This window comes from Enhydra lutris, unplaced genomic scaffold (assembly GCF_002288905.1).
Source record: "Enhydra lutris kenyoni isolate GAN:26980312 unplaced genomic scaffold, ASM228890v2 scaffoldscaffold90, whole genome shotgun sequence".
In the NCBI taxonomy this organism is placed as follows: domain Eukaryota; kingdom Metazoa; phylum Chordata; class Mammalia; order Carnivora; family Mustelidae; genus Enhydra; species Enhydra lutris.
Window position 1 is genome coordinate 6,416,710 of NW_019154174.1, and position 14,875 is coordinate 6,431,584.

The window sequence follows — 14,875 nt, forward strand, 5'->3', positions numbered from 1 at the left end:
AAGTGCCTAATAAATATCCATTGAATGGTCATCTAGAGGGCTAGGGCAGTGTCACCGTGAGAGGCTGACGCCTGAAAGACAAGACTAGGGAACCACAAGCTTTATCTTCAGATACATGAAGGGCTCAAGTTCTGTCCACAGATATTTATTGAGGGCCCATATGTGCTGGGTACTGGGTATTCAGGTAAGAACAAGACTGCCATGCCCTGACCTGAACAGCTCACAGTCCACTATAATGTGGAATGTGTGCACATTTTTTTGTGGGCTTCAGAGGGTAGACCCCGATGCTAGGCAGGGAGTTAGATGTAAGGGGCAGACTGCTCAATAGAATACAGACACTTTTCTCAGCTTTAGTTGCCCTGAAATGTTCTCATGCTCAGAAGGTGGTGAGTGCAGCGGAACTGCAGTGTTCAAGCAGGGCGCCAACCGCCCACCTGTCAGAGGCTGTGCCAGGAGTATGCGGGAAAAGAGATTTCTGCCTTGGGTGAGGTCACTTTCCACCCCCAGATTCTCTGCCTACAAAACCCTGCAATTCTCTGACGCTGGATCTTATTATTTTCCAAATTTCAAGGTCTCATGATACTGACAGCAGCGAATTCTAAGTTCTCTGTCTGCCCACACCCCCGGACCCAAAAGAAATGAAGCCGATTTCAACAAGGGTCCTACCACCCACTGCCTCAAAAGGTCTTAGGGGATAGTCAGTAGTCCCCTCCCCGCTTCGTGGGGGTGGAGGGGCGTAGCTTGGGCGCGAGGGTGCTGGAGCCTTCGTGGGGAGAAGGGTGTTCCAGAGACCAAGTTGACAGCGCCGAGACACGTGACATTCGAAGCGTCACGTTCTGTGGTCCGCGAAGGTGGGACCGGGCCGGTCATGTGACGTGAGGGGGGGGTGCCCATGGGGTGATGTGAGATGCAGGGCCTGTCAGATTACGCACCGATGACGCACTCCCACCCGGTTTGGCAACTGGATTTCCGTTGGAAGATGGGACAGTTCCGGCAAAGGGGGCGGGTTCTCACGTCCTGGCAGCTTTGCTTCCGTTCGGGGCGCTACAGCTTCCGACCTCAGCCTCTCCCTCCGGCGAGGAAGAGACGCGACCCCGTGCGCATGCCCCGATCATCCCAGAGGGGCGGGGCCGAGGCTACAGGAGCGGGAGGGGGGGAAAGAAAAGGGAATTCCAACCTGTGGGATCTTGGGGGTTCCCCGAGGTCGGCTTCTTCCCATTGACTGTGGATGGTGCCCGGGACAGAGCCTCTGGTGGCTCGTGGGGGAGCTTGGGGGTCTGCAGGGTGAGGGCGGGGGGGAGTGTCAGTGTCAGAGTACGAGTGGGATACAGGAGTTCCAAAACTTAGTCTTGAGGCCCTCGGGGCTCCGGCACGGGGGAGAGGGAACTCGGACCGCCATGCGCGACAGGACCCACGAACTGAGGCAGGTGAGAAGTGGGGGCTGCCGGGTTGGGAACGGGCGGACTGGACAGGGTCTGGCTGGAATACAGGAATCCTGGACTTCGGGGCAGGGAGGGGTGGCTGAGGGCTAGGAAGGAAAGACCCGGAAGTCCCTGAGTCCTGCGGGGAGAGAGCAACAGCAAGGAAATGATGCCAGTGACCCCGGCCCTGGTAGGGGGATGACAGTTCGGACGATGAGGACAAGGAGCGGGTCGCGCTGGTGGTACACCCGGGCACTGCACGGCTGGGGAGCCCGGACGATGAGTTCTTCCAAAAGGTAAGAGGCTGGGGTCCTGCCTGTCTTCTTCGCGAGGGGGCTGGATGACTCGATTTGCAGCGCGGTCCGGAGTACCCCCATATCTCCTTCAGCCCTCTCGGTCACCTTCCCTAGGTCCGGACAATTCGACAGACTATTGTCAAGCTGGAGAATAAAGTCCGAGAGTTGGAGAAGCAGCAGGTCACCATCCTGGCCACGCCTCTTCCCGAGGAAAGTGAGTGAAACCCCAAGTGCAAACGCATGCTCAGCTGGAGGGATTGTGGGGATTGTAGTTCCGCGAAGGTGGTGGCCAGGGAGGTTTGTTGAGGTAGGGGCTGCTGTTTGGGAGTCATGGGTTTCTCTTGCTCAGGTATGAAGCAGGACCTGCAGAACCTGCGCGAGGAGATCAAACAGCTGGGGAGGGAAATCCGATCGCAGCTGAAGGGTGAGCTCCCTAGGACCTCAGATGGATCCTTCCCTGTGGTCCTGCCCAGTTCCTGGTATGTCTGGGAGTGTGTGGCCCAGAGAGGCCAGTTATGTTTCCAGATCACACAGCAGGCCTAGGCCTAGAAGCTCTTTCTCCTGGCTTCCAGTACATAGTATTTTCACAGCACATGCCAGCCCCTTAAGTTCCTTTATTTGTAAGGAAACCATTTACTTCTATAAATTTTGCTGCCTAATGTGCATTCTTTGGAGGAGCAGATGGGGGTTTCTCAAAGAGTCCTCTGTATTCCTGTGGGAATGCTCTGATGTATTGCAAAGAAAAATACACTTTCTCCCATCAGAGGCTCAGAATTAGTCATTTATGATAAATTATAATTCCCAAAAGAATCCCATGAGATAAGCACCTCTCTGTTATATGGATGGGGTATGGCTCTGGCCCTGTGTCCTGATCTCCACATGATTTTTTGAAATCACAGCTCAAATCCCCTTCCCCACCAATACCCTTGTGTCTTCCCACAGCCATAGAGCCCCAGAATGAGGAAGCTGATGAGAATTATAACTCAGTCAATACAAGGATGAGAAAAACACAGGTGGGTTGTTAGTCCCAGAACTAAGACATTTCACATCATTAGATGGATCATTAGCTGGTTTTCAGATGGGGAAACTGAGGTTGAAAGAGAGAAAGGACTCACCCAAGGTCAAGACTCCCGATTCCCAGTCCACTTAACACCCTGTCACCTTCTCCATTCAGTGACAAGTTGCTGGGTCCCCAGATATGATCTGGGCTTGACTGTGGAAGGCATGCTTTCTAGAAACCAAGATGGGAGGTCAAGCTTGAATAGGTGACAAAGACCTCACTGAGATAGGGTTTGGTAGCTAATATCCCTGCCCAGGGAAGAAGGGGGAACAGTCATAAATAACTGGGAGGTTTCCTGCCCACGTGACAGGGACATCCTCTGCCCCATGAGCAGAATTCAAGAAGTCAGCAAGAGGAACTTCCCTGGAGGAGGAAGGTCACTGAATCAAATCTTAGCAAGGAGATTTGAGGCAATCTAACTGCCCTGCTCTGGGTGGAGAAGTGAGGAGTTACTTGGACTTCCTGGAGGTCAGAGTTGGAGTAGGAAGGCCCAGAGCTCAGCAAGTCCCCTAGATTGAAGATAGAGCCGTTTGGGCATCCTGCAGGGGTGCAGCTGAAGGCAGGAGAGCAGATAGGTCTCTGAGGAAAGTGCTCCAAGGATTGAACACATTGAAGGCGGCAGGGGAAAAGACAAGATGAGAGGACATTTCAGGGGGAGCCTGTGGTGGTCCCTGGTGTGAGAGGCTGAGGGCCCAGATGGACCCTGTAAAATCCAGCAAGTGGACTGCCCTCCAGGTATACTAGCCCACCTTTGGTCTAAGCAGTGAGGCTGGTGTTCAGCAAGCTTTCACAGGTGTTTATTAGCTGTTTTTTTAGCTGTTTGGGATACAGCAGTGAACCCCGGAGCCCTAGCCTCATGGAACTTGTGTTCTGGTGGGGAGAGACAAACACCTTAATAAATATGTACATTATTTTAGAATGTAATTAAGTATTCAGGGAAAGAAACGAGGAGAAGAGGGATGGAGAGTGCCAGGAGAAAGCAGGTTGCAGTGTTCGTAAGGTAGAGAAGACTTCATTCAGAAGGTGATCTCTGTGGGGCATGAGCATTCTAGACCCAGGGAGCAGTAAATGCAAAAGTCTGAGGTGGGGGTGGCTTTCGTGGAGGCAGGAGGAGTCCACCATTGTTGGAGAGAAGGAGTGAGGCAACAGCTGGAAGAGGTAGGTCAGAGGGTACATGGGGGAAGGGAGGGTCATGTAGGCCCAGAAAGGGCTTTGGCTTTTAACTTGGAGAGAATGGTGGCCGCGGTGGCAGGCACCTAGAACAGCCTGTGCTGTTTGCTCGCTGTCCTCGTGGGGGTGTTGAGGCCAAATCCTTCTGGGGTACCCAGCCTATATTCTCTTCCATTAGCATGGGGTCCTCTCCCAGCAATTCGTGGAGCTCATCAACAAGTGCAACCTGACGCAGTCCGAGTACCGGGAGAAGAACGTGGAGCGGATCCGGAGGCAGCTGAAGATCAGTGAGTTGTGGTGTCTGGTCCACAGAGTCAGGTAACCTGACGTAGCTCTGAGCCTGGCTTTTCCCCTTCACAGCAAATGCTGGAATGGTGTCTGATGAGGAGCTGGAGCAGATGCTGGACAGTGGGCAAAGCGAGGTGTTTGTGTCCAATGTGAGTGGCCACAGCTTAGCCTCCCTCTTTTGGGATTCTCATCTTCTCCGAGGCCTGGCCCCTTCTGGTTGAGGGAATACGGAGGCCCAGAGGGGAAGGAGTTAGCATGCTTAGTGTCATGTGTCAGGGCCCCAGCCCCGGTTCCAAGTCCCAGGGCTGCCTGAGAGCTCAATGGGAACTTCTGACCTGCTGCCAGGTTCCCTGTGACCTGTCTGTCCATTGCTGTCCACTCCCCAGATACTGAAGGACACACAGGTGACTCGACAGGCCCTAAATGAGATCTCGGCTCGACACAGTGAGATCCAGCAGCTTGAACGCAGTATCCGTGAACTTCATGAGATCTTCACTTTTCTGGCTACCGAAGTGGAGATGCAGGTGGGCCCCCGAGACAGCTGGCTGGGCTTGACCTGAGACCATGTTCAGTCAGAACCCCTGCTGTGACTGTTAGCCCATCTCCACCCTCAAGCCTCTCTCTCTGAAGCTTTCGTCCCCCATCTCCCCCAGGCTGGCCCTCACTCCTGAGAGGGCCTGCCTCCGCAAATCTGGATGAGGCTGGGTGGGAGGTGGTGGTCTTTTGTGGCCCTTGGCTGTATGGCTGAGGGTAAGCTTCTGGCTCTGTCCTGGGGGAGCTCACTCGCTAGTGCGGCAGCCAATAGCCTCGTGCAGCTGGGAGTCACGGGGAAGGGACTTCATTCAGTAGGAGAACCAGGACCTGAAGGCTGGCGGTGCCATGAGGAGGCAGGGGTGGGGAGGGCTTCACAGCTGTTGAGAGGCAGGCCTAGAAGAATGGGCAAATTCAGACAGATGTATGAAGGGACAAAAGTCCACACTCTGTGAAAAGGTATGGGCCTCTTAAGGCACTTGGCCCAAAGTCACAAAGGAAGGTTGTAGCGGGTAAGGGAGCAGGGCAGAAGGGACCACAGGATAAAAGGGAGCCTGGAAGCCACCCTCAGGCATGTGAACTTTTGTGGTCCTGCCCCGCACCTTGTTAGTGCTGTTTGCTGCCGGAAAATGTCCTTCAGGCGACTAGGGCGAACAAGCAGAGGAGTTGCGGGGCCCTCGGCCCCCAGTCATCCCTACCTGCCTGAACCACGCCCTCCTCTGAGCAGGGGGAGATGATCAACCGGATCGAGAAGAACATCCTGAGCTCCGCAGACTATGTGGAACGTGGGCAGGAACACGTCAAGATTGCCCTGGAGAACCAGAAGAAGGCCCGGAAGGTGAGCCTCTCCTCCCCTCCCATTCCTTCCCCTCTCCTCCCCTCCCCTCCCCTCTCCTCCCCGACCCCGGTAGCCTTCCCTCCCCTCCTGAGTGAGTGTCCCTGAACTCCTCTCCCACAGAAGAAGGTCTTGATCGCCATCTGTGTGTCTGTCACTGTCGTCATTTTGGCGGTTATCATTGGGATCGCCACATTGGTTTGAGAGCATCGCACATTCTTGGTGAGATCCTGTGGGCCTGCCCCCCGGCCTGCCTCATCCCAGGCCCCAGCCTTGCCTCCTTCCCTCAGACCCTCTTCTCCCTCCTTCCCTTGCAGGCGCTAAAAGCACCAGAGACCCAGGTCTGCCCTCGCTCCTGGCAGCTGAGGGGGGAGGGCAGGACAGAGCCTCCAGCTGGACCCCTTCCTCCCACTGGCCCTATGCAGAGGGCAGATGGTTCTCCTGGGGTCGGCAGCCACTCATTCTTGGGGGCTTCCCCAGTCAGGCCACAATGCCTGGGGGGAGGCCTGCGGCGTCCTGTTTGGTGGGGACACACGGTTTTGTAAGAAATTAAAAAAAAAAAAAAAGTGCTTGGAGCCTGCCCTGTGCGTGTGTGTTCCTGGAAGGGGTGGCCCAGGGCCTTCAGGTATCTAGCCTCCCCTTTTCCTGGCCATCCTTGGAGCCAGGCCCAGCCCAGAGAGACTCAGACCAGATTGTTGTAGGTGCTGTGACCCCAGAAACTGGCATTGCCCTTCTACTCTCCCACAGGAGCAGGTGGGACAGGGAGGGACAAATGCCCCTATCTGGCTTAGTACTGCCCTTGGGTAAAGACTACTGGGAGTACCTAAGCCCAGAGCAGTGAAGCTGGGCCAGGCCAGCCTGGGCCAGGTGAGATGTGTGTGGGCATTGGTGGGCATGGGAGACCAGGGAGAGGCACCGTGAATAATGGAGGCTGTTACTTCAGATACAGTATACAGGGAAAGGCCTATCTCAGAATGAGTGACATTTGAATGGAATATTGAGGAGGAGCCAGTTACAAGGAAGAAGCAGGGGGAGAGTTACCAGGCAAAGGAGAGCAGCCCTGTACCCAGAAAAAGGCATAGCCTTTGACAAGAGTTTGGCCTGGAGAGCCAGGGACTCTGGATCAACACACCTGATTACTAAGGGGTTATCTGGCTGAAGCAGTAGAGGAGGCTGAAGAGCCTGACCCCTGGTTTCTATGAGGTTTCTATGAGGCACCTAAGCTCCAGACCCCAACTCTCAATTTCTAAGAGTTCCAAGTCCAGAAGCCTGGTTTCCAGAGCTGGGTGTCCCTTCCCCAGACACCTGATTTTAGGGGAAAGCTAGCTCCCAGCTCTGAAGCCTGGTTGGAGTGGGGCGGCGCCTGACCCCAAACCACGGTCTGGGTGCCGGGTTCCAGCCACCCCGACCCATCCCACTTTCGATCCCACAGGTCCCTGCTGCTGCTGTCGTCGCTGCTGCTCCAACCTGCCCTTGCCCAGCCCATCTGGCCTGCAGTACCGCTTTCTTCGGGTGCTGGGGTAACGCGAGCCCTAGAAGGGCAGTCTTGCCCTTGGTCTTGTCCTTGGTGCAGTCTCGGACCCTGCCCCTGGACCTGGCCTGGGGAGGAGCCAGAGGGCAGGATTAGGCCCCCACGACCCTGGCCTGCTTTGCCTCCATCCACCTGGGTACCCGCCGGCAGCGCCTCGCAGTGGCCCTAGAGAGACTCTGGCTTGGCAGTTGCAACGCGCGTGCGCCAGGTCCCAGCGTTTGCTTGGCCCTGGGCGTGGGGGGCGTGGCCTGGCCAAAACTGGAAAACAATTGGCCCGCGGAACTAAATGTTTTTCCTAAGGAGCGTTAAGGATTGGTCTGTAGTTCGTCCAGGGAACGCCTTGGGGAGTGATTAAACCACAACCAGCCGTCTGCGGATATGAGGACTCAGTGAGTCCTCAGTCACCCCCGAAAGTGATTGGATCATAGGGCGGGGCATGACCAAACCTCTAATTGCGAGGGGGCGGGTACAGGCTTGAGAGGGGCTGACCAGGATAGGTGAGTCGGGGACTTCTTTCCAGAAGGAGTGGCTGGGTCCCTCTCCCCAGCCCCAGAACTTGGCAGCTGCTCGAGTCTGGGAGGCTACCCACGCCTTGGTCCTGCCGGAGACAATGTGTCCTGAATACAGATGAAGCCCTAGATACCTCAGGAAAGAGCTCCTCGTTCTCACCAGTGTGCAAACACAACCTGGATGTCCACTCGATGGGAAAACCGCGGGGCCAGACGGATCTTGTCCCAGTAGAAGACTGATTTGGATACGGGGCCTCCGGGCTTCCCTAATTCTCCATCTCTTCCCCTGTGGCCTGCATCTTCAGCGGAATACTGTCCTCTCGGTCGCCTTTGTCCACCCCCTCATCTTTCTCCTTCGGAGGAAAACTGCACAACCCGTTGGCAGCTACTGGGATCTGATAGAGACTATCAGATCTGTGACGAGACGGAGTCACATCTATGCACCTGGGGTGTCAGTGTGTGGTATATGACTTGGGACTGGCTTTGCTGGACGGCGCCACCCCTGAAAGCCTGCCTATGTGTCTGCCCCAGGAAGTGGTCTAGAACCTCCTGACAAACCTAACTAGATGGCCGAGTGAGGCCTTGGATGCCAGGCCCAGTAGTTTGAACTTTTCCTGTGGGCTAGGGGACACATAGAAGGTTTTTGAACAGGTGAGTGGCAAGTTTGGGGCAGACTTAGCAGTCAGGTGGACCTGTGCACTGGACATTTCACAGCCTCCCCCGCATATACCCTTTCACTGGGGGAAACTGACCTGAATGAGGGCTTAAGGGCAGGTTTTACACTGAAATCTTCTCTTGGCTGCTGTCAGCCCAACTTTCAGAGAACAGGATCTTGTTTGGATGTGGTTTTTCTTTTTTTCTTTTTTTTTTTCTTTTAAAGATTTTATTTATTTATTTGAGAGAGAGAGATCACAAGTAGGCAGAGAGGCAGGCAGAGAGAGAGGAAGGGAAGCAGGCTCCCTGCTGAGCAGAGAGCCAGATGCGGGACTCGATCCCAGGACTCTGAGATCATGACCTGAGCCGAAGGCAGCGGCTTAACCCACTGAGCCACCCAGGCGCCCGGATGTGGTTTTTCCAAATCCATCTTGCATCATAACTTTTCAGCTGTAGCTCTCCCTGCTTATTGCCTCATTCACTCAGTATTTTATGGTTCAAATTACCAGGAAAAATAACATATAAATTGTCTAGCCGGGTCAAGACTTTACCCTTGATCATGATGTATGTGAAGTGTTTATATGGTATGAAACACTGTGGCAGAGTGTGCATAAAGGAGGAGTGGATGGGCTCAATGACTGACATTTCTTGTGCAACCCTGTGATAGACTGTATTATTGTTCCCAATATATACTGTCCTTCCTACTGGACCACTCACTATAGGGTTGTATCCATTCGTGCCCCACTTAGGGGTTGGCTCTATGTCTTGCTTTGGCCAATGGATTGTGAGTAGAAATGTAAAGTATCACTTTCAGATAGAAGCTTTAAGTATCAGTGAGTAGGCTGGCAGTTTGCCTTTTCTTTTCCCATTTGCTGCAAACCACTGATATTTGAAGACTAGTTGTGGCCACATCAGAATAAGTCTAAACCAACTGTCACAGAGCTAGTACCCAGAAGCGGGGCGCTACCACATTAAAAAATGAACCTGAATTATGTGCCATTGGCTTTGGAGCTGGACAGCAGCTGATGAGGAAACCATCGCAGAAGTTGGAAAGATGGTGGTGTGTTAGGCTGTGGTGAAGCATTTGGTGAAACTGTAAGCTGGAAATAAGTAAGACTATAAATCATGTCCAAATGAGCTTGGGCCTTTAGGGAAAAAAGAATTTGAGAAAGAATATCAGCAGCATGACTTGATTGCTTTGGGGGTGCATTTGACAAATTACTGTGAGAAAGAGATAACTCTGAAAATAATTGGCCAGTTTTTAAGCAGAAATGGAAGAGAGTATAGAAAGTCCAGGCAGGTGATCTATATTTTTAAGCAATGAAAGATACAGTTGACAAAGCCCTTAAGCTGAAAAGTTTGAGTGAAATTCATCTTTGTGGCAAGGGTCTTAATCAAGTGTATGGCTTTCATGCCTTTTGTAAAAACCTCTGAATTGATCAAAGTGGTTCCAAATAAAGCCTTTCAGTTAGTGGAGGTGATTCAGAAAAGAGAGATTAAGAGTACAACTCTCCCAGAGGAGTTAGTAGGCTTCATTTGCTTACAATTAACTCTAAAGAGAGAGGCATGTCGGAAAAGAATTGTGGGTTTGGCAGTTAGCCCATAGAACTGACTGGAATCAAATAGATAAGAAGCTTCTTTCCCTCCTCACAAAAGCCACTAGCTTGGATTTTCAAAAGACCATGAGTGTTCAAGATCTTGAGAGCTCCCAAATTTCTATGGACATGAAGGAGACAGAAAGCTACTTTGCCTCTGAAGGGCATAACCTCCAATGTTTTCTCAAATGTGGCCAAGGAGAATAAATGGGAAAGGATGAGCTACTCTATGGGAACCAGGGAACTAGCTCCAGGAAGCAATCCCACCCCCAGGTAAAGGTGGTGGGCCTTCGAACATCTGCCCAGCAGGATGCTGCAGTTACCATGGATCAGTAAGTTGCTGTGTGTCTCCCATTCTTCCTTCTAAATGGGAGTGTTTACTGCTATTATCCCATCCCTGTTCCACTTCAGATGTTGGATGTGCATGAGGAAGTGGGGGCAGAGATAACTGGTGATGATGATGATGATGGTGGTGGTGGTGGTGGTGATTATTTTGGTTCATAGGTCTCTGGATCAAGAGAAGCTACCTCTGGACCTGATACGAGACTATTAGTGGTCCTGGACTTGAGCATGATGCCGTGATTAGATGGGTCATTTGGGTAGTCTCCCTGGGGAAGGATATGTATATATCTTGCATGTAGAAAAAACACAAAGGCCATATTTGTGACAAAGAAGGCAGACTAGGAAGATTTCACAATTGTTCAAAACCCATCGTTCATTAACCCTTGCTGTGGGGCCCCACCATATGAGAATATATTTCCCTACCCCACAGATATCAGCTTTGGGGATGTGGCTTGCTTCAGGCCAAGGAACTCGAGTAGGAGTAACATGTACCACTTCCAAGAGGAAGCTTTAAGAGCCATCACGGGGCCTGATGCCTTTCTTCTCTTCTTTGTCTTGAGATTGAAGGATTCCAGATTGAGGCTGTTCCTTCAGACTAGATTACGATTCTGGAATGAAGATGAAGTAGAACAGAGCCACAGCTGTCCCATGGAGGACATTGGTTCACAACATCCTCAGAAGCTTCCCAAGTGAAACCTGAAACCAGCCCCTGTACACAGAGCACAGGGAGAGACTGAACAAAGAGGCAGGCCACCGCAGATCAGTACCCGGTGGGGTTAAGAAGCAAGGGGACTTACATGCCACCAGACACATAGATCTCTGCACCTCCCACCAAATCTTAAAAATCTATATAGAGGCCTTGGGGTGCCTGGCTGGCTCAGTAAGTAGAACGTGTGACTTTTGATCTCAGGGTCATGAGTTCAAGCTCCATGTTGGGCATGAAGCCTACTTAAAAAAAAAAAAAGTTTTTATAGAGGCCTTCGCTGGGTTCAGTCATGTCTACCATCCAGATGGTCTCAACAACACAGTGCTCTCTCAAGGCTGCATCCTTGGGGCAGCCTCTGGGGGCAGAGAAGTCAAGCCAAATGGACATTCCAAGGACAAGGGAGGGGTATGAGGAGCCTTTGATTACAGGGGAGGGGGGCTGCCGCTCACAGGTCAAAGAATATCAGTGAGAAAAACACATTTGTTGTGAACCACTGAAATTTTGGGATGGTTGTTACTGCAGCATAATTTGATCCTAGTTGATGGATAAAAGCTCTCTCCATGTTGCAGAGACTCTATTCAGTTCTCCTTTCCTTTTTTAATTTTTATTTTTTAATATATATATTTTTTAAAGATTTTATTTATTTATTTGACAGACAGAGATCACAAGTAGGCAGAGAGGCAGGCAGAGAGAGAGGGGAAAGCAGGCTCCCCGCCGAGCAGAGAGCCCAACTTGGGGCTCGATCCCAGGACCCCGAGACCATAACCCAAGCCGAAGGCAGAGGCTCAACCCACTGAGCCACCCAGGTGCCCTTTAATATATTTTTAAAAGATTTTATTTATTTATTTATTTGACAGAGAGAGAGATCACAAGTAGGCAGAGAGGCAGGCAGAGAGAGAGGGAGAAGCAGGCTCCCCGCTGAGCAGAGACCCCCCACCCCCGATGTGGGGCTTGATCCCAGGACCCTGGGACCATAATCTGAGCTGAAGACAGAGGCTTAACCCTCTGAGCCACCCAGGCAGCCCCATCCTATCCTTTTTAAAAAAAAAAAAAAATTATTTATTTATTTGTTTGAGAGAGAGAGAGAGAGCGAGTGAGCGCACAGAAGGAGAGTGTGAGGAAGAAGCAGACTCCCCGCTGAACAGAAAGCCTTACGCAGGGCTTGATCCCAGAACCCTGACATCATGACCTGAGCCGAAGGCAGATGCCTAACCAACTGAGCCACCCAGGTGCCCCGTAGTTCTCCTTCCCTATCATCGAGACAGTCAGCATACCAAAATGAGCTGAGGTAGTTCTCTGAGGTCTGAGGCTTTTCCTTTGTTTAGAGATATTTACCCTCAGATCCCATGAGCCTTGCTGGTTCTTGCTGGTTCTTGGCAACCTGTGGTAGCTGCTTATGTGAACTAGAAAAACGTCTGGGGGGATGGGGCCCAGACTTTCTACCATCAGCTTGGTGCCTGGTAAATGCCAATCAAACATATATCCTAAGACATATCTTAGGATACACCATATATATCCTGAGACCACAATGGTGCTATTACAAAGGACTTGTCCAAAAGGAAAAAAAAGTAAAACCCAAACTTGCCTTAATTACAAAGATATCTGCCCTTCCAGGAAGCCCCAACGTAATGGAGTAAGTGGCAATTTGCACTTTTGCTTATGGGTACATCTGCCTGAAACAGAGAACCAAACTAACCATGGCTTATGCAAGGTAGGAGTTTATTTCTCTCTTGTATAAAAGTCCAGATTAGTATGGTAGGTCTTTGCGTGAAGTCATCAGGACCAATGCATAATAATTTAAAAAATAATAAATTATTTGTTTAAGATTTTACTTATTTATTTGACAGAGAGAGAACAAGCAGGGGAATGGCCATCAGAGGGAGAGGGAGAAGCAGGCTCCCTGCTCAGGGAGCCCGATATGGAGCTTGATCCCAGGACCCTGGGATTGTGACCCCAGCCAAAGGCAGATGCTTCAGTGACTGAGCCACCCAGGTGCCCCAGTAATAAATTCTTTTATTTGTCTTATTGCTGTTCCATCCCTGGGATATTGCCCTCACCCACGTAGTCTAAGATGGTCCATCACCACTTCCACAGTTGAGCCCTTGTGAAGCAGAAAAGTGAAGGGGATGGCTTGCCCTTTACCCTAAATTGCAGAAGTTTTACCCAGAATTTCTGCTCTAATCCTATTGGCTAGAATGTAGTCACATGGCCAAGAAATAGATTCTTCCCCTGGGCAAGCTTTTTGTCCTGCCAAAAGTTCTAGGGGAACTGGGAAATTATTCCCAGGAAACAAGCTAACTTGGGAAGGATGACTATTGGGGGACAATCCACAGTTACAGCCCCATACTACCAGTGTTCACCCATCCCAATTGTATTAGCTTCCTGTTACTCCTGTTACAAAGTCCCACACACATAGTGGTAAAACAACATGCATTTATTCTTTTACAGCTCCAGAAGAGATTAGAAATCCAAAATTAGTTTCAGTGGGCTAACCCATCAAGGAGTCGGTAGGGCTGGCTCCTTCTGGAGGAACCGTTTGCTTGCCTTTTCCAGCTTCTGTTGGATGCCAGCATTCCCTGACCAGTGGACTCATCCTCCAAAGCTTCCATTGTCGTATCACCTTCTGCTGTGATTCTGACTTTCCTGTCTCCCCCTTATAAGGATGCTTATGATTATTTTGAGCCCACCCAGATACTCCAGGATAATCTTCCGTCTTACAATTCCTAATTTCATCTGCAAAGTCCCTTTTGTCATATAAGGCAACATTCTCAGGTTCCAGGGATGAGCGTGTGGACATGGTTGGGGGCAATTGTTTAGCCTCATTTCACATGTAAGTGGAATTTAAAAAAAAAAAAAATATATATATATATATATATATAAAGATTTTATTTATTTATTTGACAGACAGAAATCACAAGTAGGCAGAGAGGCAGGCAGAGAGAGAGAGAAGGGAAGCAGGCTCCCTGCTGAGCAGAGAGCCCGATGCAGGGCTCGATCCCAGGACCCTGAGATCATGACCTGAGCCGAAGGCAGAGGCTTTAACCCACTGAGCCACCCAGGCGCCCCTTAAGTGGAATTTTTAAAAATGTATTTATTCATAAAATATTTATTGAGCAAGAGTTACACACTTGGTATTTTGGAAAGTGCTGGAGAAATAGAAGTAAAAATACAGACAAGGTCTCTGCCTTTCATGGAGTTATTTTAGTGGAAAGGACAAGTAAAGAAATAACTAAGACATTCCAAAACCATGACTTGTATTATTAAAAATTAAGCAGCATTCTATGACAAAAAATGACAAAGGATTGGAGATGGCCATGTTAATAGGTAGTTAGGAATGGCTTCTTAGCGAAGGTGACTAATCCAAAGGACAGACCCGGGAGCTCAGGCCAGAACTGAGCCATGGAGGATTACTTCTAGTCTGGAAACCTAAGGGAATTTGCTCAGCGGGATTTTGGAATTGCTTTGGATTAGTGACTCCTTTCTACCTTCCATTTCTCCCCATTTTGAACCAGAACGTCTATCAACTATTACCCTATGCATTTCCCACCATTGCAAGTTGGGAGTGCCTGACTTGTTTCTTTAGTTCTATAGTCCACAGATGGCAGGAGTTGTGTCCTAGGAAGGATTATAACCAGAGCCTCATCTGCATCTACTTTTGGATAATGAGATTTAGGACTCTGGACTTGATAAGATTTGTATGAGATTTTTTGGACTCTGACTTGATGCTGTAATGGGATGAGACTTTTAGGGACCTTGGGAGGAAGTGAATGTATTTTGCATGTGGAACAGACATAAATATTCGAGGGCTAGAGGGTGAACTATAGTAATGAGAAAAATGGCCCCCAAAGAGTCCAACCCCTAATATCTATGAATATGTTACCTTACATGACAAAAGAGACTTTGCACAGGTAATTAAGTTTACTAATTGGTTGACCTT

The 14,875-nt window shown here is 50.4% G+C and overlaps 1 protein-coding gene across 1 annotated transcript; it reads left to right on the top strand.

Annotated features, from left to right (window-relative positions):
* Window positions 1-1,045: 1,045 nt before the first annotated feature.
* Window positions 1,046-7,023, top strand: LOC111162320 (syntaxin 4). The gene is made up of 11 exons (XM_022526673.1): window positions 1,046-1,427; window positions 1,616-1,717; window positions 1,832-1,931; window positions 2,067-2,141; window positions 2,660-2,730; window positions 4,126-4,234; window positions 4,308-4,384; window positions 4,622-4,759; window positions 5,494-5,604; window positions 5,725-5,823; window positions 5,919-7,023. Exons 1-10 carry the CDS (start codon window positions 1,398-1,400, stop codon window positions 5,803-5,805), a joined length of 894 nt encoding a protein of 297 aa, XP_022382381.1. The 5' UTR covers window positions 1,046-1,397; the 3' UTR covers window positions 5,806-5,823; window positions 5,919-7,023.
* The last annotated feature ends 7,852 nt before the right edge of the window (window positions 7,024-14,875 follow it).